The sequence below is a fragment of the Zeugodacus cucurbitae genome, chromosome 3, assembly GCF_028554725.1.
Source record: "Zeugodacus cucurbitae isolate PBARC_wt_2022May chromosome 3, idZeuCucr1.2, whole genome shotgun sequence".
Lineage (NCBI taxonomy): Eukaryota > Metazoa > Arthropoda > Insecta > Diptera > Tephritidae > Zeugodacus > Zeugodacus cucurbitae.
In genome coordinates, this window is record NC_071668.1 from 24,177,022 (window position 1) to 24,198,458 (window position 21,437).

A 21,437-nucleotide genomic window follows, 5' to 3' on the forward strand; every position below is an offset into this window, starting at 1 on the left:
TCGTCATTCAAAACACGCGCTGTCCCATTCTGCAGCACCAAACAATTCATTCGTCGTTCAAAACATCGTGTCTGTCTGCTTTCTTTCTTTTTTATTCATTTTTATACCCACGTAACAATGGGTGCACAAAGGTATTAGCATAGCAAGAACGAACTTATATAGTATAGTAAGATCGAGAACGTGATTTTTACGTCTGGAAATGATTTTTCATAGTAGATCATTAAACTATACTTTAATACAAAATGACCTCGAATAGCGGGCGTGCATATAATGAGTCTCATGATAAAATAGTAAGCTCATGCTCAGACTCAGTTTTTCATTGACGAAATGAGCTCAAGCTCGTAACGGATACTGATATTCGCTACAAATCATAAGCTCATTTTATATGGGTGACAACCAATGACTTTTAGAAAATATTATAAAAGCAATACATATGTATAGGCCATAGTCGTCTTGCAGCGACCAATATTTCGAATGTCGTCTTTTATTTGTTAATGGATACTTAGAAAACATTCTTCTTCTTTTAAATAAATTAAATTTTTTGACATTGAAAAACGCCTCGCGACTGCTGGTAGTTATAATTTGGACTTCATTTACTATAAGTTTTTTATTTCTACAGAGCAACAAAAAATATATTACCAACAAATATAACTTTTTAGAAAAGGTGATATTTGTCACAGTTGTGTCAAAATTTCGTTTTTTTTTAATTTGTCTGACATATAAACATTAGTGTGCCTATATTTTCAACGATTTCTGTACAGTGGAGTGGGGCAAATTGACACATTTGGACTTCAAGAAAATGTGCCAAATTTAAAGTCAGACATAGTCGTCATTTTTGTGAACTTATGACACTTTTCGAGCGAAATTGTCAGTTTAGGTGAAGAAGTTGCTTGCCAGTAAAGTATAAAACTTATTACTATTTGAATATTTTTGCTTAATTATTGTAATATAAACACACCTTTAAATATCACTATTGTCAGTTTAGTGTCATTGAATTTGACATAAACAAGTAAGGAAAGGCTAAGTTCGTTTGCAACCGAACATTTTATACTCTCGCAATATATATATATATATATTTTCGGGGAAAAATTACCCTTAGGCACTGAGTTCTTCATGTTGCAGGGTGTCAAAAAAATATTATATACCAAATTTCATTGAAATCTGTCGAGTAGTTCTTGAGATATGGTTTTTGACCCATAAGTGGGCGACGCCACGCCACGCCAAAATTACATTCAAATGTTAATATTTTCATAACTTTATTTATGGCTTAGTTATAGCTCTTTATGTGTTTTTGGTTATCGCCATTTTGTGGGCGTGGTAGTGGTCCGATTCCGCCCATCTTCGAACATAACCTTCTTATGGTGCCAAGGAACATGTGTTCCAAGTTTCATTAAGATATCTCAATTTTTACTCAAGTTACAGCTTGCACGGACGGACGGACAGACAGACATCCGAATTTGAACTTTACTCGTCACCCTGATCACTTTGGTATATATAACCCTATATCTAACTCGTTTAGTTTTGGGACTTACAAACAACCGTTATGTGGACAAAACTATAATACTCTCTTAGCAACTTTTGTTGCGAGAGTATAAAAATCGCGCATTAGCCATTAAGTTTATTACTTAATAATATTATGGTATGTCCATTTTGTTTCATGTGATCAACGGACAACTAGTAGACTTCTTCTAAGAGAGCACACTCTGATATAGGCTTCTCGTTAACTTTTAATATAGACAATCGCATCGTGCACTGGGCATAAAAAAAGTTTGGTTGCAACTGAGCGCAAGTTGCCTTACTACTTTTGAAATTATTTTTTTTATATTTTTTTGTACCTTGTTGACGTCCACTTTGTTGCGTTTTGTATGCATTTCTAAATCTTTAGTAGCTTTTTGGCTTCTTTGCTGGTGAAACCTAAACAATTGACTTGGTTAGACCATTGTCGCCGTCACACTGCGTGCAGTTAAATGAGACCAGCTGTGAAATCAAATTGTTTTGATTGTGTGGGCGCTGAACACGTACAAAAACATTACAAAGTTGGAGTGACAAAAGTGTGGATAGACAAGTAATGAGTTGACGCAGATAGCGAGCTACCGCCACTGATGGCAGGCATTTATTATGCATGGTGTATGATACAAATGATTTTATATATGTATGTATATAAATAAAAACGCATATTTTAATACATATATGTGTAGTTAAAAGTTATATGTATATACAATATATTCTGTTGTATAAAAACAAAGAAAATTTTCTATAGTTATTCTATATGCTCACTGGCATAATGGAAATGTTGAATAATTTAATCAGCGTTTTTTGCAATTGCTCACTTGTTTCACTTCCTGATAATTTTTTTCTAATTGTGGAATATTTTATAACTTTTACTATATGTTTGGCCAAGCATCTGAATTGATATGTAGTGCATGTTTTGACTTTTTAATCGGCATTCTCAGAAATTCAGCACACTTTTGGCTGGGTTGTATTTTACACTTACGTATATATTGTTATTATATAAAACACATATACTTATATGCTTCCAGAACAGCTGAACTTGATATTGAATTATTGTAGTAATCGTTTTTATATTGCAATAAAACAGCAATCTACGTTTCATTTCAAAACTTAGCTTTCTGTATACTATAGTTTTCTTTTTATAAATACGCAGATGTATAAATAATTAAATAGTTCGAATGTGATAAGAAAATATGTGAAGAATTTATCCAAAGCGCATACCCATGGTTAGAGAGACTGCATTTAATTAAAGCGACGCTAACATTGTCGTTCTACATACATATATACCAGGAAGACAGAAGAGTGTGCTATTAACGGTTGCTACGAGGTTGCATAATAATTTTCGAGATAAATGCAAAACAATATACGATACTAAAAGACGAAAGGTACTGTTATTTAAAGGAATGCAACATGGAATCAAATTTGAGCCGAGCAGCCACCGTCTAAAAAAGGGACATTATTCCATATGAAAAAATAAAATATGGGTAGCAAAAAGGAGCAAGGTTTCAAAAAAACTATATACATATATACCAGCGGATCCGACAGACCTTGCCTTGTATGATATTCAAGCAATTAGGATATTAAACAAAGTATTTTTTATTTAATTTTATTTTGTTGGAACAAACTGGAAATTAATTCCAGTTCCAATAATTGATTGAAGATATGTTTCCAAAACACTTTTGTATACCTTTAGGCGGTTTCTATAGAGTAACAATGTCATCTATTTTTGGGCAATATTTAAAATTATTTAATTTTAATTTTTAAAATTTAAAACTAATTAAATGCACTGCATAAATTGGACCGAATTATGACAACAAACCATTATCGAATCCAGCTGAAGACACATACATATAAACTTTCATTCAAATCGGTCCAGGCCTTTAGGAGTAGTTCAGTGACATACACAAGTAGAGAAGAATTTTATATGTAAAGATATAAACGTGTACTTTGGGAAGTTTAAGACTCTAAGTGCGTCGAAATTAAATTAGTTTTATTACTTATTTATATATTATTGTATTTTACCCTATAAAGCTTGCAGCTCAGGATCGTTCTAGTGATTAGAAATTAGAAACATGATTGAAGGAAAAACAATGTGTTCATAAGATAACGCGGGAAAGGTGAAAGGTTAAGAGGTTTTAATTCCAGGAATACTTAAATTCGTGATAAGACAGTTTCAAGCATATACTAACACTGGAACGTTGAAAGGTTCAGAAGTTTTAATTCCAGTAATATTTAAATCTATGATAACACAGTATTAATACAAATTTATGTAGGTGCGACGCTGACCGGTATTTACGGTAATTAATATACTCAAAGCATTACTAGCAGTAATAATGACGAGAAAATATAATAATACCCTTAAATCAATCAGTCTATTTTTCGTAAATATATGTAAGACAAGTTTTATAATACTATTTATATAATCTATAACATAGTAAACACATGTTACAGATCTTCCTATGTAAATAGTATTTACCATATATGTAAATGAAGCTATAAAACGCATTCAGTTCACAATCAAATGAGTATAAAGTCATTTTATTGACAGCAGCCAACAGAAAAATAAGGCCGTTTTATATAATTGATTTAAATTAAATTAAGTGCTCCTTATCGCACTCAAGCAAGACGATTGCAAACCAACCATTCCGCCAGCGAAAATAGCGATAATGCACTCACCTATTGACTCCGGCGGAGAAATTCAAGGAAATGGAGAGGGCAACAATAAATTTACCTCAGAGGGCAGACATATATAAATACCTATGTTTGAAAAACCCCAAGGATAACAATATGCGAAAATTTATATAATATATACATCTATGTATCAGAATCGACAAACTTAACAGTTTACAACAGAATAACAACGAACTAAAATCGAAAAAGTCAGAAATTCAGTTTGCAGCAGGAATTTTTGATAATCTAGTACTAGTTGATTTCTCGCTGGGTAATTACAGCGCGACACGTACAGTAGATCCAGTGAACTGGATGACGCGCTACGTTGAACAACATGTTAAACTTTAAAATTCAGCGTTTCACAACTGATTTGACTTGATGAATGTGTGTGATAACGCATAACAGGGGATTTATTAATATACGCCTACGGAGGGGCAAATTGAAGCGCGAAATAACAAAATTGTGCATTGAACTTTGTTAATCGGTGCAGATAAGAGTGTTTTTTAAATTACCATAATAATTACCGTAATGATAATTAGCTGACTCATGGGTTTATTGCTAATTTTGGTATTCCAGAGTTTTAGCGAACATTAAAGTTTAAAAATCATTAAATATAAAATATCATTTAATTGTGGTATTATGGTCTGTGGTTTTTTTTTCGAGTTTGACAAAATTCTAATTAAATTGGATTTGTTATCAAATATTAAATTATTGATTAGACTTTCTTCGTACAAAATACTAAATATTTTTTAAGATAGTATGTTGTGGACCAGTTTTAAATATTATCTTATAATAATATAAATTTCAAAAAATGTATTTTTTCGATAGAATCCATTTACATTTGTCAATTCAAGAACATTTTTATTATAACACACTGATTTGCAAAATATACACAATGTCATTCCAATCTAAACTTCATTGTTATGAAACGTTTAATGTAAGATCTAGATGAAATGTCTAAAAACGCAAACGTTGTAACCCTCACTTGGCCACCACTATATGCAAATAGTTACTGTTTGTGGATTAGTATGCATTTAAGTACTTATGTATATACCAAGTACGTTGACTTAAGCAAGAGTTAAATTGTAAACATAGACACTAAATGATATTGCTCTATGAACATCAAGTGCTATAGACTTGAATAAATTCATTCATGGTGCTGCTTCAATGGACAATTCAAAATGCTCGTGTATATAGTTCGTATATATTCTTAGATATATTCAACTCAAAGCAAAAGTTTTTATTTTTAAGTAATCTCTTGTACACACACTACTAGTCTAGCGTGTATGCAAGTACAATAGCTTTGTAAATTGCACTCAATGGAATATCAGCAATTTTTGAATCCATTCTTTCTTATCTCGAGATGGAAAGTCACAAATATTGATTTGCTTTGAAGTGTACTCGGATGTAGTTAACTATTTGTATACATACTTGCGTAAAGTATAAGTACGTACTTGTGTGCGATGAGTCTGATTTCAATATTCGATTAGTTTATATAAACTACTGCTGTTAACCTGGCGGGTCGGCATCTTTGCGCTTAGTAAACGTGAGCTGGCATACAAGTTATTAAAGCATACAGTAATTAAAAGCACTTAAAGGAATGAGACGCAAATTAATATTTATAAATTTATAAACTTCCCGTAAAGCATACATACACGAGTATACATAAATTCAAAATATACCACGTTTAAGAGCCGCTTAATTGCCATTTTCCACAGTATAGCTACATCAGCAACGAGTATACATAAACTTAGCTTATTCAAAGCAATATTACTGATCTGCTGATTTGGTTTTTCTATTAGCCTCGTGTTCCTATTTACTTGGCATCATTTGTTTTGATTATCTATATACATAAGCAAATGGATGTAAACTGCTTTAATGTATTTACTGCTTGAATGCCGATTATATCCCTAACGACTGTTGCTGCAAAAGGTAACTTTTGTTGTTATAGATAATTCCTTGTTACCTTAAACGGTGCAATGGACTCGTGTGGAATGATCAAGAACCAAACTGAAAGTATGCTTCAGCAATTGTATCATGCAGTGGACCATGCGCAAACCGTTCAATTAGTTGAGACAATCAAGGTGTAAATTAACTCAAAATGTTTGGTGTTCAAACCGAACCAATTTAACTTAAATAATTAATACTTGACAATTATTTAATTTAAATTTTTTTTTTGTAAAAACCATTAAAAACGTAACTATTAGTCCATTTTTATACCCTGAACAGGGTATATTAAGTTTGTCACGAAGTTTGTAACACCCAAAAGGAAGCGTCGGATGCCCTATAAAGTATATATATAACTGAGTCGGTTTAGCCATGTTCGTCTGTCTGTCTGTCCGTCCGTCTGTCTGTATATATACGAACTAGTTCTTCAGTTTGTAAGATATCGTTTTGACATTTTGCAGATGTTATTTTCTCTTCAAGAAGCTGCTCATTTGTCGGAACTGCCGATATCGGACCACTATATCATATAGCTGCCATACAAGCCGAACGATCGGACTCAATGGTTTGTATGGAAAACTTCCGCATTTGACGTGGTATCTTCACGAAATTTGGCATAGATTACTGCTTAAGGTAATAATATAATCTCCGAAGAAATTGTTCAAATCGGTTAACTATATAACCTTAATGTTTCTAGCAAACAATCCGGCTAAAAAGAATTACTAAAATGTTTTTTTTACTTACTTTTTCTTACGTCTTTAGATTTGCTTAATCACAGAGTTACTTAAAGAAATGCACCTGTGAAGGGTATATTAGCTTCGGTACAGCCGAAGTTAACATTTTTTCTTGTTTCTTTTGTTTTTTGGAAATAAGGAACAATTAAAGAAGGTTTATGGGGTCTAAGGCAAGTATTAGTGTATTAGTCAGATTGTTACAAATTTTATGTTCCAGGGCACATTATTTATCATTAATATGATTTTAATAATGTAAAGTTAAAGAATCTGAAATGCCAATTATAGTGTAAAATTCACGCAATTCACGCAAAAATGTTACCCGTCGTTTTCATTATTTTGCTATATTATATTTTCATTTCTCAAAGTGTATTCGGTCTTATTCAGGCTAACAATACATGCCCGGTGTGCGATTGCAATTGCAATTGTTTTGTGCAATTAGAAGCGTTAATGATGATCTGGATGAAGATGTGCAAAATAGTGAAAATAAAATCGATACGAAAGCTTCGAACAACGAAAAGCAGTTAGAAATTGCAGATCGGTAAGAAAGCTTTTGTTTTTCTTAACATCTTAAATGTATTCGAATTATAAGTACCTTAATCTATTAACTGTATATTCAGAATATGTAAACCAACTAGTTACGTGCCAGCAAAACCATCAAGCTGTATGGGAGCAGCAGCTAAAAGCTTCAAGAGTGGTTTATATAAAATTAAGCTCGAAAAGTTGAATATTACCGAATTGGAGGTATTTTGTGAAGAAGACGTGGATTTTGGGGGTTGGTTAGTTATTCAACGGCGTCAAAGTGATTCTGTGGATTTTTACAGAGATTGGCATAACTATATGGAGGGATTTGATGACTTAACGGAGAACTATTGGATCAGTTTGGAGAAACTACACGCGCTCACTAGCAGCTGTGAATAAGAGTTGTATATTCAAACAAAAGCAAATAATAACAAAGAATATTATGCCAAATACACAGAGTTTCTTATTAGGGATGAAACAGAGAGCTACATTTTGAAGAAATTGGGTAATTTTAACGGTAATGCAGGCGATAATTTAAAGAGTCATTTGGGAATGAAATTTTCAACGCATGATCGTAATTATGATATTACCCAAAAAATTTGGCAGTAATTTTAAGCGGCGGTTGGTGGTTTAACGATTGCATATATAGGTAATTATTTTCGCTTATCAATGCTTGTTATGATATGTATTTTATTTTTCAGTATTCCAAATGGAATATACGCAGCTCCTATCCCTCGTATGAGAAGGATTAATTTCATGTTTATACAAATGATGATACGACCCATACAAAAGTGCTTAAGACGATTGCTGTTGAGCAATTTAAATTGATGTGTCAAATGCATATAATAACTGTTTGTATTTAAATATTGTTATTTATAGAATTGTGGGAATTAATTGTCAAATATAATTATACTGCAATGGGTTATCTGTCCAAGCACTCAAGATAGATTTAAAGTTATATGTATATAGTATATCAAAATTATTGAGATGACTACCATAGAATTTGAGAAAAATTTATATAGTTTTTTACACGAGTTTACTGGAACTCAAAGATGCTTGGTATTTCATAACGTTGCCACATATACATATATAGAAATAATAAATATTTTCTCAAAAATATCATTAAAAACTGTAGAAACAAGTACGTGCTGTTGAGCGCATAGACCAAACCACACAAACATGAATTGCGGTGAGATAAAAATTAATAATTCTTCACAAAATTTAATTGTTATTTGTTTACGTCTAGGGAATGTCTTAAATTGAAATCACACACTATTAACAATTTGGACAACTGAAGTCAATTAACGGGTATTTGCACAAAGTCAGTAAATAACAACTGAAAACTGAATATTTATATACGACATTTGTACAATAAAGACGGATACATAGATATTTAATGGCATTATAATGGCACTTCTTGAAGTAGTATGTCGTGTGCTCAAGACTTGAAAGTTTGAAAACCCTAATATTAGGTATATGCGAACTAGGGGAAGTTATCACCGGATTTCACTCACTTTTGGCACATCGACATATTATTAGAAGAAAGATTTCATCAAAATATCTGAGAGCCATATCCATACTTTCGGTAAAAAATTTATTGGAAGCGCTGAGGTCCGCATGTTCGATATATGTGGCCTTGAAAACTTATGGTCCGATTTCGGTGATTTTTAGTAGGGTGTGTCTGCAAGAAACGACCCTAGAGAGTTTCGTTGATATATCTTTATTAGTTTACGAGATATGTACTTAAAAATTAAGAAGGGGCGGGGCCACACACTCTTTCCCAAAAAAAAAAAAGACATCCAAATATGCTTCTTCCTAGCACGGCCAGCTTTCAGATCTACTCGTCACCCCGATCACTTTGGTGTATTTAACTCCATATCTAACTCGATTAGTTTTAGATGTTACAAACAACCGTTATGTGAACAAAACTATTATACTCTTTTAGCAACTTTGTTATTAGAAATTGACTTTTAGATGCAGCCATTATTACATGATTAAAATATTTTATTAGAAATATTTATGAATCATCTCCTTTCATATATAGCTTATATAATGTACTTTGCTGCAATTACATATATAAACTAAGCAACTTAAAAATACACCATATATGCATAAATGAGTGTTGTAAAGAAAATCTACATAAACCTACTAACTTAAGTGGCGCTAGCAGCAGTAAAGTGCCTACAAAGCCACAACAGCTGCATTCAAGTAGCTGTCATCCGCTCAGTGTTATGAAAGCGCCGCTAGTGAGGATTACGCAGTAAAACTTTAAGCGTGCCACCTTTGAGAGACTGCAATTTAAAAGACACACAGCTTAATGTACGAGATTGAAAACATATCCATAGCATAAGGATCTACCTGAACTTGACTCACATGCACATAGCACATACATGCATTACATGGTACCAATTGCATACTATGGTTGTGAGCATCTCTTGTACAAATAACCCTGTTAAAAGGACTCATTCGTATGAAATGTGTGTGTGTGTGTCCTACATTGTCTTAATGACTTTGCGTAAACGAAAGAAGCTTTATTGTAATTAAATATGCAGTTACCGAGTAGCGCACATAGAAGGTTAAATATAATAACTTACATGCGTAGGCACACATAAAGAATAATTAAACATGTAGTTGTCGAGAAAGAACTTACCTGCAAAGAAAAAAGAAAAAATGTGAATTATAAAAATTTTTGTTTTGCTTAATTAAGTTTAAAGTTCTTAAAACAATAATTATAAAAGTGAATTTCAATAAAAAATTACCACAATATTTTAAATTAAAAGATCATTGTATAAAAATAAATTATTTTTTACCAATTATGTCTTAATCTCACATCCACCATAAAATCTTTTTCAATTAATTTATTTTACCAACAAAACATATTATAAGAAAGGACCCTTGCTCATGACGGAAATATGAACTTTTACTCTTTTTTTACCCTTACTTACTCCCTTATCCTATAGATTACGTGATTCGTTTTAAAAGTCCAACAAGGAAACACATAAAAACAAGTTGGAATAAAGAGAAGTTCTTTATTCTTTTCAAAATGTTCTGGTACGTTTTTTCTGAGTTTTTTATTATGGAAATAAAAGACAAATAATAATGTTGAAGGTGTTAGTGTTCTCAATATGATATAGACTGAAATTGATTATGCCTGTCTTCTTGAAAATGTACATTTTGCCGACCTAAAACGCCGTTTAGTATAGACTTCCTAAGGATGCGAAAAATCCCAATTATTTTTTTATCTTAAATAAATGGAAAAGTCTGTAAAATTCTTGAGTTCAAAATCCAAAAAAATATTATTTCTGATTTTGTTTACTTTGAAGTTGTTAATAAGTTATGGATTTCTATACTGTATTCACTTTAAAATTGTTGTTAAATATATATACTTTGGGATTATATGAAATGATGAGATGAAATCATTTAGTTCCCAGTCTTGACAATATTCTCATACTTGCAAAGCTTTTCATCTTATTTGTGAATCATATGAATCTGGATGATATGCGAAAAAATTAGAAGTTTGAAATTGCCCTTCGTGAGACGACTACCGTTTTTTATTTCAGGGCGTTTCACAACCGAATTGAGGTTATTAATCAACAATTGCTTTGTTTTTTAGAGGAATTTTCTATTTTAGCGAGTGTTTTTTGTCGCTGGTTTATAAGATAACGGTATTTAACGAACAAGCATAATTGCTTTACTTCATTATAATTTAAAAGATATATAACAGAAGTTAATTTAGATATCAAAGGTTCTGAAAAGCGCCATAGTGGGATCAAATTGATATGAAATAAAAAAAGAAAAAAAATTGATACGGGCCTTAGCAATTAAAGTTTTAAGATTTCAATAACTATAATATCTTTACCCTTTAATGATGACATATTAACGAGCTAAGACGCAATATAAAAATATTAATAATTGCTTCACATAGTCTAACATAGACCACAGCTAATATATCATCAATTTATGTATATTTGTTCTACCAAGTTAAATCAGAATATTCCTATTTATGCCAATCAGCTTATTTTATCTGCAAAGCCAATAGCTTTGGCAGCAATATGCTTGAAATAATATTATGGCAATAACTTTCCCAGCGAGTTTGGCTAGAGTGATATGGCGCACAATATCAAGTCATTTAATAAAATCCACAGTAAGCGGGCGCACACAATGAGGACAAAAGCCTTTGGTTGGTAACTAACTTTTACAGCCACATAAATACACACACACATACATATGTATGTATGTATGTATATAGAAATGTATGTATATATGTTTGTGATATAGTGCAGTATGTGTAGGCGTCCATTAGCACAAATAAATAGGAACTCTGGCGACAAATCCCGTGGGTGGCAAATCTGTAGGCACCGTAACATTTTCGCAATATTACAAACACAAACACATATTTCTATTGAGTTACAAGCTTAAAATAGCACATTTACAGCAGTATTAGTAATAGTAGTAGTAGTGGCATACTGGGCGTCAATGGCTGTTACTATGATGGAAACTTGGTATGAGCATGCCAATTTGCGAAATATGGTTGTATATACAGATTTCTGTGGAAGTGCGTTTCGTGTGTTTCTCTGCGTTTTTAAGCTGGCTAAGAAGTAACTGTAAATTTCTGGAACATTTGCTAAATTTGTGGTTTAGTTCTTGTTTTTATCAGCAGTATTGAGTAATATTTTTTTTAGCCGCATTTCGTTATCGTTTCAACAGTATTCGGTGGATTCAGGTTTTATCTTAGTTATGAAAATAGAAAATTAGTCATATTTATGGTATTAAGCTTGGTTTACTACATTCATTATGGTAGTACAATAAAATAACTGACGGCTAATCAATAGATTTTTTTTTTAAGAAAAATATATATTTTTTATATTACTACTATAAATCTCCCCAGATTCAGATGGTAAAGTATATATTTGCTGAATTTCGTACAAATGATGCGCCCTCTAAGAGACAGCATCACCAGAAAGCAATGTGGAAATTCGTAAAATTTTGTTGGATTACAGAATAATCAATTTAAGTGAGTCTCATAATAGGCCTCCCAAAGGTCCACAGACAACCACTAAACCTAACTTAGTTGAATCATTGCTAGTCAAAGGGACGCACTGGACATACCAATCTCGAATTCTCACAAAAGCAAAAACGTTCCAGTGATGGATGAGCCGATTTTTAAACATCAGAAAAAGACAAAGCAGACTTTCAAAAGCAAATTGGGTACGGATCACACTAAATAGGAACGAGATTGTGTAAATTTGTGACAATGGATGAAACATGGATTCAATTTATTACACACCCGTTTCCGTTTGGCAGTGGGTTAAATGGCTTTTGCTTGAAGGAAATCGTGCAAAGCCCTCAAAAGCACTAACCAGTCTTTATTGGTATTCACGAGAAATAATTTTCATCCACTACCTCGAAAATTGTAAAACAATCAATAAATATAAGAACTATGAGTAATTCGATGGATTGGACACGAGGCCAAAGGCTTTTCAACCTATGAAGTACATACAATTCAGTTAAAATTTTAGGCGATTCGGTTTCAAAAAATAAGTAATTTGAAATTAAATTTCACGATTTAAATTTAAACCAGCCAGGCAAATACGGGAACAAAGTTCGCGTTTAACTTGACTTAAGCTTGTCTTCTTCTTTTCTTCAGCAAATAAATATAGACACTTCATGCAGCTTATCCATATGTAACCAAGTACATCGCAGTCTCATTTAATTTCTCAGCTTCAAAATGTCGGTAGGCAAAATGCACATTGCTGTAAATTACACAACTGGTCTCTAAATGTCTTGTTAATTAAAAAAATGCACTTTGTGCGCTAAAACCGGTTTCAACGTTAGTGCGGAAAATCACGCAAGCTTCAATTTATAATTTTCAAGAAAATCTTATTGATATATACAAACAAATATTTTTTAAATAAATTTTAGAGAAGTGCTTAATTGAGATTGATTTTAAGCGAGTCAAAAAGACAAAATGTTTGTAGAGACCGCTCTCGTCTTTCATTAAACACAAAGAGATTTGCCTGATGAACATTATTTGTTTGGCTTTAAGAGTACCATTTTCGTCGAATGCAGCTAGACATACGTAAAACTGTATGTATTTAAGTGAAAATCAGTTTAGGACGGTTGATTTATTTTGAAATTGGTGCCAATGCTTGGCCGAAAGCAGCATTGTTTAATTTTGGCAATGGCGTTCGTAAGTCTACTCCCAGCTACGAAATATGTCCTTACGTTAAACAGACATATACATATCTATGTATATATGTTTTTTTCCAATTTTCACTCTGCTCCGCCGCTATTCGTCATTAGTAGCATCATAGTGAGGATGAAATATAAAACGAAAACCCAAAAAGGGAAAAGCAAAAGTCAAACATTTCAGCAGCAACAACAGAAAAGTTCAAGGCAAATAAAAAGTTTAGCACATAGCCGAGGTTGCATTGGTGTGAGTGCCGCCACACGCTCGGCGCATGCAAATATGTACAATTCGACAACCCAACTATTTGCATTTACTTGCCTCATTCTTTTTTTTTTTTCTTTTTTTCGGCCTAAAGATTCAAGGAAAACTATGATAAATAAGCTTCACACAAAGGCATCGCATGCAAATAAGTCGAAAACAACATTAGCATTAGCACTGCAGCACTCGAGAGGGCAATGATATTGTCGCCCATTTTATTCGTTTCTTAGTTTCTTTTTTTTTTTGTTTTTGTTGTTTTTGTCATCTGGCTCGGTCGTCTTTTGTCGTCACATTGACAATTTGTACAAAATGAGAAATTCTATTATCATGCAGAGCAACACGCAGAGTTGCAATAAAACCTCGAGAAATGACATTATTGTGTTGCTATATATCCATCTATATGTATGTGAGTGTGTGCTTAAGTCAGGCTTTTAGTCATTCGATCATAAAAACTGGAAATGAAAATAGGCACTGTTTGTAGGGACAACTGAGTGACACATTGACATGAAGACGGGTGACAGCATATGCTTCAGGGAGCAAGCAAATATTTTCAAAGATGTTGAAATTTAATTATATATTTCAAGAAATATAATTATGTAAATTTGTATTATTTGTGTACTCTGCAAAAACAAAATCTTTTTAACGCATTTTATTATATATATATATATATATTAGGCCAAATTTATTTCTCTCTATTTTATTGGCGGGTTCAGAAAAATTTTTGGGGGGGGGTTTTACGAAAAGTTTTATTACTCAACGTATTTTTAATATAGCAGTTCCCTCGCGAAAATTCAGTTATTATAGGACACGTTTTTTATACTCTCGCAACAAATGTTGCTAAAGTGAGTATTATAGTTTTGTTCACATAACGGTTGTTTGTAACACCCAAAACTAACCGAGTTAGATATAGGGTTATATATACCGAAGTGATCAGGGTGAAGAGTGGAGTTCAAATCCGAATGTCTGTCTGTCCGTCCGTCCGTCCGTCCGTCCGCCTGTGCAAGCTCTAACTTGAGTAAAAATTAAGATATCTTGATGAAACTTGGCACACTTATTTCTTGGCACCATAGGAAGGTTGCTTTCGAAAATGAGCAAAATCGGACCACTGCCACGCCCACAAAATGGCGAAAACCGAAAACACATAAAGTGCCATAACTAAGCCATAAATAAAGCTATGGAAATAAAATTTGGTATGAAGGATCGTACTATTAAGGGGCATATTTTGATGTAATTTTTTTGGGGAAGTGGGCGTGGTCCCGCCCCCTACTAAGTTTTTTGTATATATCTCGCAAACCAATAGAGCTATATAAACCAAACTTTCTGCAGTCGTTTTTTAGCCACTTCCTAATACAGTCCAAAAATGAAAGAAATCGGATCATAACCACGCCCACCTCCCATACAAAAGTTAGGTTGAAAATTACTAAAAGTGCATTAACTCACTAACGGAAAACGTCAGAAACACTAAATTTCACATAAGAAATGGCAAATGGAGCTGCACTCAGATTTTTTTACAAAATGGAAAATGGGCGTGGCGTCGCCCACTTATGGGTCAAAAACCATATCTCAGGAACTACTCGACCGATTTCAATGAAACTTGGTTTGTAATAGTTTCCTTACATCCCAATGATATGTTGTGAAAATAGGCCAAATCGCTTCACAACCACGCCTACGTCCTATATACCAGAACTTTGAAGACAATCTGAATCGTTTACTTTACAATATATAAAGTAAGCACTAGTGAAGATATCGGTGCAGAACTTTGCACAAATACTATGTTAATAGTGTGGCAGCCCCATTCTAAAAATCGCCGAAATCGGACTATAAGTTTTTAAGGCCCCATATATCGAACACGAGGACCTCGGTGCTTCTAACCTAATATTATGGTTTCCAACTTTTAATGGACTTTATACAATATATATGACGAATATGTGGGTCAAATTGTGTATTATATAATATAAATAAAGTTAAATAAATAAATTGCGAGAGTATAAAATGTTCGGTTACACCCGAACTTAGCCCTTCCTTACTTGTTTTTCTTTATTTTTTGTGTATTTTTCCCAAAGTACGTATTTGACGCTAAAAAAGCTCGAGAATTATTTTCTTTTTTATGAAAGGGTGATCAACTGTTCAGAACAAAACTTTCTTGCGGAGGTGAAAATGTGGAAACAGCGAACGGAATGCTCTCGAAGCTTTAGAAGCAGTGAACAAAACGTCTTTTGGGAATGTTTTCAAGATTTTATGTATATTGGCGTTATTGCCTGTTTCAATAGCATCACCGGAAAGAAGTTTTTCAAGTTTAAAGAGAATTAAAACCTATTTACGAAATACGACAGGTCAAGATAAGCTTAATGGTCTAGCATCAAAGAATATTCATAGGGATATTGATCTGTCAGTTGATGAAATACTAGAAGAATTCTTTCAAAAACCAAGGAAAATATAACATGGAATGTGAGATCCCGTGTAATCCTCAATTAATCACTGAGCTTCAGCGATACTGCTTGTACAAATGTAGAGAAAGTTCGAATTATATGAATAACAAAAAAATCATGTAACTTATTATAATTGCTTATAATTTGACGTGATTTTTTTGATCAATAACCTCATATCAACAAACATATATTTTTCTCTGAGTTTAGGGGGTGTTTTAACACGTGGATCTGCCACTGGCCGTTTTCCAATAGATATCTCTACGGTCAAGCACTGGTCGATTAAATCGTTTTATATCGATCTTGGATAATTGTTTCAACATTAACCCAACAAAATATTTGTAGAGATCTGTTTGCATCCCAAACATATTCTCAACTGAAAATGTCACTTTTTGAGCCGAATTCGAGACATTTGCGGGAAATTTTGCTTTTCTTTTTTCATTCAAAGAAAAGTGCGGCTAAGGCTCATCGACATTTGTAACCGTTTTTATAAAAAAAAAATCAATTTACAAAAGAACGGAGCAAAGTTGTAGACCTATAATTTATTCAAGGGTCTATTACTGAGAAAACTCTTTCAGGACTAAAAAATATAATATATTTTCGATAATCTCTTCCAATTAAAAATATAAACCTCTACCTGGTGACCTCTAAAACCCTAATATTGGTGTGTTCGATTCACCACCCGTTAGAGAGTAGCGAATTGAGCAAACTATACTATGCGATGCAACATAACACTAACTTGTTCTCTGAACCCTCTCATTTATCAGTAAAACTCGTATATAATCTGATTTACAAAACTCAGAAGCATTAAAGAAATGGTTTGATACCTCTTCAAAACTCTCTTGTATAGAGTTCAAATCCATAACTTTTTTTTTAACAAGAGAGCAGCGCTCGTAGTTAGCGAGCAGAGAAATGGCGAATCGAAGACAGCTATTGTTGCATTAATATTATTCAAATACTAACGGAATTATTTTGTGGATATCATTCATTCTCGATAACAATACGCAAGAAGCAGAGTTTTGAAAAGCAGGAAGCCAAACAGTTCAGCAAAAACCAAAAACAGGCTTAACCAAGCGAAATCGAATGCTTGCTGAAAATAAATAAAGACAGTACACCAAAATCGTAATGTCACGCAGGAAGCTTGATTACAAGAAGCCACACATAAGACACATTACACCTCGGTATAACTTATGCGCATATGGGCGTTTATCATGCAATTCCCATAAGCAGTTACTTTCAATGGACAATTTATACAGAATTATATATACATATGTACATATGTACTTAAATATTCGCAAATAAGTGTACAACCGGCTGAGAAGAGAAACTAATTGCAATTTAGCAGGGAGAGCTCTCATATTACAAGCCAAATGTAAGAATGCATTTTAAGCATTTAAATATATGCACTCATACATATGTACATATTTATGTAAATGCATATATATATACATGTGTACGCGTATCGTGATAAAGGGTGATTTTTTAAGAGCTTGATAACTTTTTTTAAAAAAAAAACGCATAAAATTCAAAATTAAAATTTCATTTAAATGTTGACCGCGGCTGCGTCTTAGGTGGTCCATTCGGAAAGTCCAATTTTGGGCAACTTTTTCGAGCATTTCGGCCGGAATAGCCCGAATTTCTTCGGAAATGTTGTCTTCCAAAGCTGGAATAGTTGCTGGCTTATTTCTGTAGACTTTAGACTTGACGTAGCCCCACAAAAAATAGTCTAAAGGCGTTAAATCGCATGATCTTGGTGGCCAACTTACGGGTCCATTTCTTGAGATGAATTGTTCTCCGAAGTTTTCCCTCAAAATGGCCATAGAATCGCGAGCTGTGTGGCATGTAGCGCCATCTTGTTGAAACCACATGTCAACCAAGTTCAGTTCTTCCATTTTTGGCAACAAAAAGTTTGTTAGCATCGAACGATAGCGATCGCCATTCACCGTAACGTTGCGTCCAACAGCATCTTTGAAAAAATACGGTCCAATGATTCCACCAGCGTACAAACCACACCAAACAGTGCATTTTTCGGGATGCATGGGCAGTTCTTGAACGGCTTCTGGTTGCTCTTCACCCCAAATGCGGCAATTTTGCTTATTTACGTAGCCATTCAACCAGAAATGAGCCTCATCGCTGAACAAAATTTGTCGATAAAAAAGCGGATTTTCTGCCAACTTTTCTAGGGCCCATTCACTGAAAATTCGACGTTGTGGCAGATCGTAAGTCTATTCATGATGAAATGTCAAAGCATACTGAGCATCTTTCTCTTTGACACCATGTCTGAAATCCCACGTGATCTGTCAAATACTAATGCATGAAAATCCTAACCTCAAAAAAATCACCCGTTATATTGCGAAGTGTTGACTTTCAATGCAGAAATAAGTTTAGGGTTTGATGCGTCATACATAAAAATATGTGAGCGTACAACTTATCAAATTAAGGTTGGCTCTACGAATTCTAAAAGGAATTTGTTTGTTATTTTTATCTTTTCGAAAGCTGTTTAGCATTTACAATAAATGAAAATAAATCGCGGACCGTATTTATCATCAAATTTCTACATACATTTTTCAGTTTTTAAATTTCAAATTTTAATTCCGAGAATAAAGATAAATAAAAGCTTCGCTTTATACTGAAGTTTCGAACCAACAGTTTTGACAAATGTGGCACGTAACAGATTGATTCATAAAAAATATATGTACATATGTAAAATGTATCAAATGAATTATACAAATAATTTAATACATTTTCGAAATTTGATGGAAAAGTGCTCTAACTCGCAACTGTAAATCTAAATGACGTTGTTCTAGGCAATTCCACGAAACTATCTTTGGTGACTATGTGCAAACTTTGACCTCATGCACTCAGCACACAAAATTTTGTAATATGAGTCCATATCTTATAGCTGAACTTGGAAGATGACAAGGCGTGACATCAACATATTTTATAAAAATGGTTATAAAACTATGATAACCAAATTTGGTAGTTACATTCTACCAAATGAAATAACCATCTCATACCCACTCAAAAAACAAATTTGTTCAGACTTGTGCGTCTCAATGTGTAACTCATGTTTTTTTGATCGCCGAATCCGATTCCCATCAGATCAGGGTTTTGACATAACAACAAAAACAAAAAACAGCTTTGTTACAATTCAAAGGGTTCGCTTAAAACTAGCTACTCGGTGTTTTCGGGATCACGTATTAGAAATTGGATTTCGGTTTCCGAAAGTTCAAAATTGCGTACGCTTTTTTGAAAGATTCATCGGATTGGCTTGAAACTCTTTCTTGGGTGTTTTCGGGATGACGGATTACGAATTTGATGTCGGCTTTCCAAAATGCAAACTCGTTTCTCGGGGACTTTCGGGGCCGCTGTTTACGCTGTTTGATGTTACTTTTAAGAATTCAAATGGTCGGACCAATATGAATTTATTTTTAAAATGTACCCGTCTCCAAATTGGACAATGGTTGGCGACCGCCAACTTTTAGTTGAAATTTCAAATATCATAAACCACTCGACCAATTTAAAGCAAATTTAGTACATAACACAGTATTCGTATCAATCTTATTACAATAGTTTGAAAATTATCGCAATCGGACCACAATAGTCATTTTGATTCCCAAAAAATTCTTAACCAAAAACCACCAAAAATAAGATGATTATGAATAAATATTTTGCATCCGGTTGAGGGAATACGAATATTGGGTCGGTCAATATATTATATACGGTTTGATAGGAGACGAATAACATCTATTCCGATGGTCTCTAAGTCGAATATACAAAATATATTAGTCCATATATAAGTTATAATAATGAAATTAAGTGGATATAAGTGTGTTCTTGACTATAGAGTAATTTTGAGTAAAGAAAGAGCAATAATAATAATTATCATTAAAACCACATTTTTTCAATTTTATTAAATATTTATTATTATGTATGTAGATTTCAAAGAAAAATTTGCTGTCGACCCTAATGTTTCTACATATTCTAATCAGTTTAATTTGCAAAAACTAGGAAAAGAAAAATATTTATATATTTAAAAGTGTGAAAATAAACAACGGCATTTTACGGCGTAATAATACTTCGGATTGACTTTTGCGCTGGCAAGCAAATTCGCAAGCTCGTACACATTCCTCTAACAAAATATGTAAAATGTGCATTATATACATACGTACATTTATATATTGAACATACATATAAATAGACGTATAAATATATGTTTTGTTTACAGCCTTGCACTTGAATTATTAAAACGCAAAAATAGTCTGTGTGCATTTAAATCTGTAATCGATAATGAAAATGCATACTGTTAACTGATTTATAATTTCGTTATGTACATACATATGTATTATGGAAAATAATTTATAATTAACTGTTTATTGTATCGGTTGAACTTTGTGTTTTGTAGGCTGCTTGTTCGGCTAGTATATTCTTAAAACCGGGTCAGCTAAAAATGACTTCAAGAACCGGTTCTCAATTTTATTAATTTTCTTTTTCAGTCTGTGAGTCATATACTAAAGATATAATATGTATATATACAACGCGATAATGCATATTTATAAGCCAAAAACGCTAATTTTATATTTTTTAATATTTGAAAGCAAGTGTTACTACCAATTTGTATGCGCACTGTAGTGTAAAAGTACAATCCAATTAAACTATAAATATTGAAAAGCCATAATATTTTATAACTGTATTTTACATTTTAAATTTCATACAGTTTTTGCTAACAATTACTAGTAGAGATCTACTATTTGTATGTATGTAAGTAAGTATAAAATAGTAATAATTTATTGCTTGTGTTATCAATACAAGTATAAATAAACTATAACAACCATCTTGAAATCAGTTAAAAAAGACAAACACTGCAGCTGAATGAATTGTATACGTGACTACCATTAGGAAAAGTCGTGGCTTTGGAAGCAAACAAGAATTTACTTTGATACTGTTTCGACTTGAGGAGACGCTGCAAGCCAGCCAGAATGACTATTTCAAGAAAATAATTAATTAATTAAGTAAATACACTCATAACAATAGCAGGGTTGTAAAAATCCATTAATAAGACTTTAAGAGATTATTCGATTAGAATTCTTCTTAAGAAAACAAATTACATATTTTGATACAATTTTGAAAAGCTAGTATTTTACTTATAATGGTAAACACACCGGTCTATTGTTTTTTAATCAA

At 32.8% G+C, this 21,437-nt stretch overlaps 2 protein-coding genes across 7 annotated transcripts in view; one reads left to right on the top strand and one right to left on the bottom strand.

The window, feature by feature from the left end:
• Positions 1-21,437, bottom strand: part of LOC105214799 (probable inactive serine/threonine-protein kinase scy2) — a 79,361-nt gene that overhangs the window by 44,342 nt on the left and 13,582 nt on the right. The gene's annotated exons all lie outside the window — the stretch shown is intronic.
• Positions 6,687-8,988, top strand: LOC114804304 (ficolin-1-like). Of its 2 annotated transcripts, XR_008470242.1 has the most exons (3): positions 6,687-7,398; positions 7,478-8,028; positions 8,081-8,988. XR_008470242.1 is itself a non-coding variant. In XM_029042039.2 (2 exons), exons 1-2 carry the CDS (start codon positions 7,256-7,258, stop codon positions 7,776-7,778), a joined length of 444 nt encoding a protein of 147 aa, XP_028897872.1. In that variant the 5' UTR covers positions 6,687-7,255; the 3' UTR covers positions 7,779-8,988. The 2 variants fall into 2 exon arrangements, 1 of the variants encoding a protein (XP_028897872.1); XM_029042039.2 differs by having other exon boundaries at positions 7,478-8,988.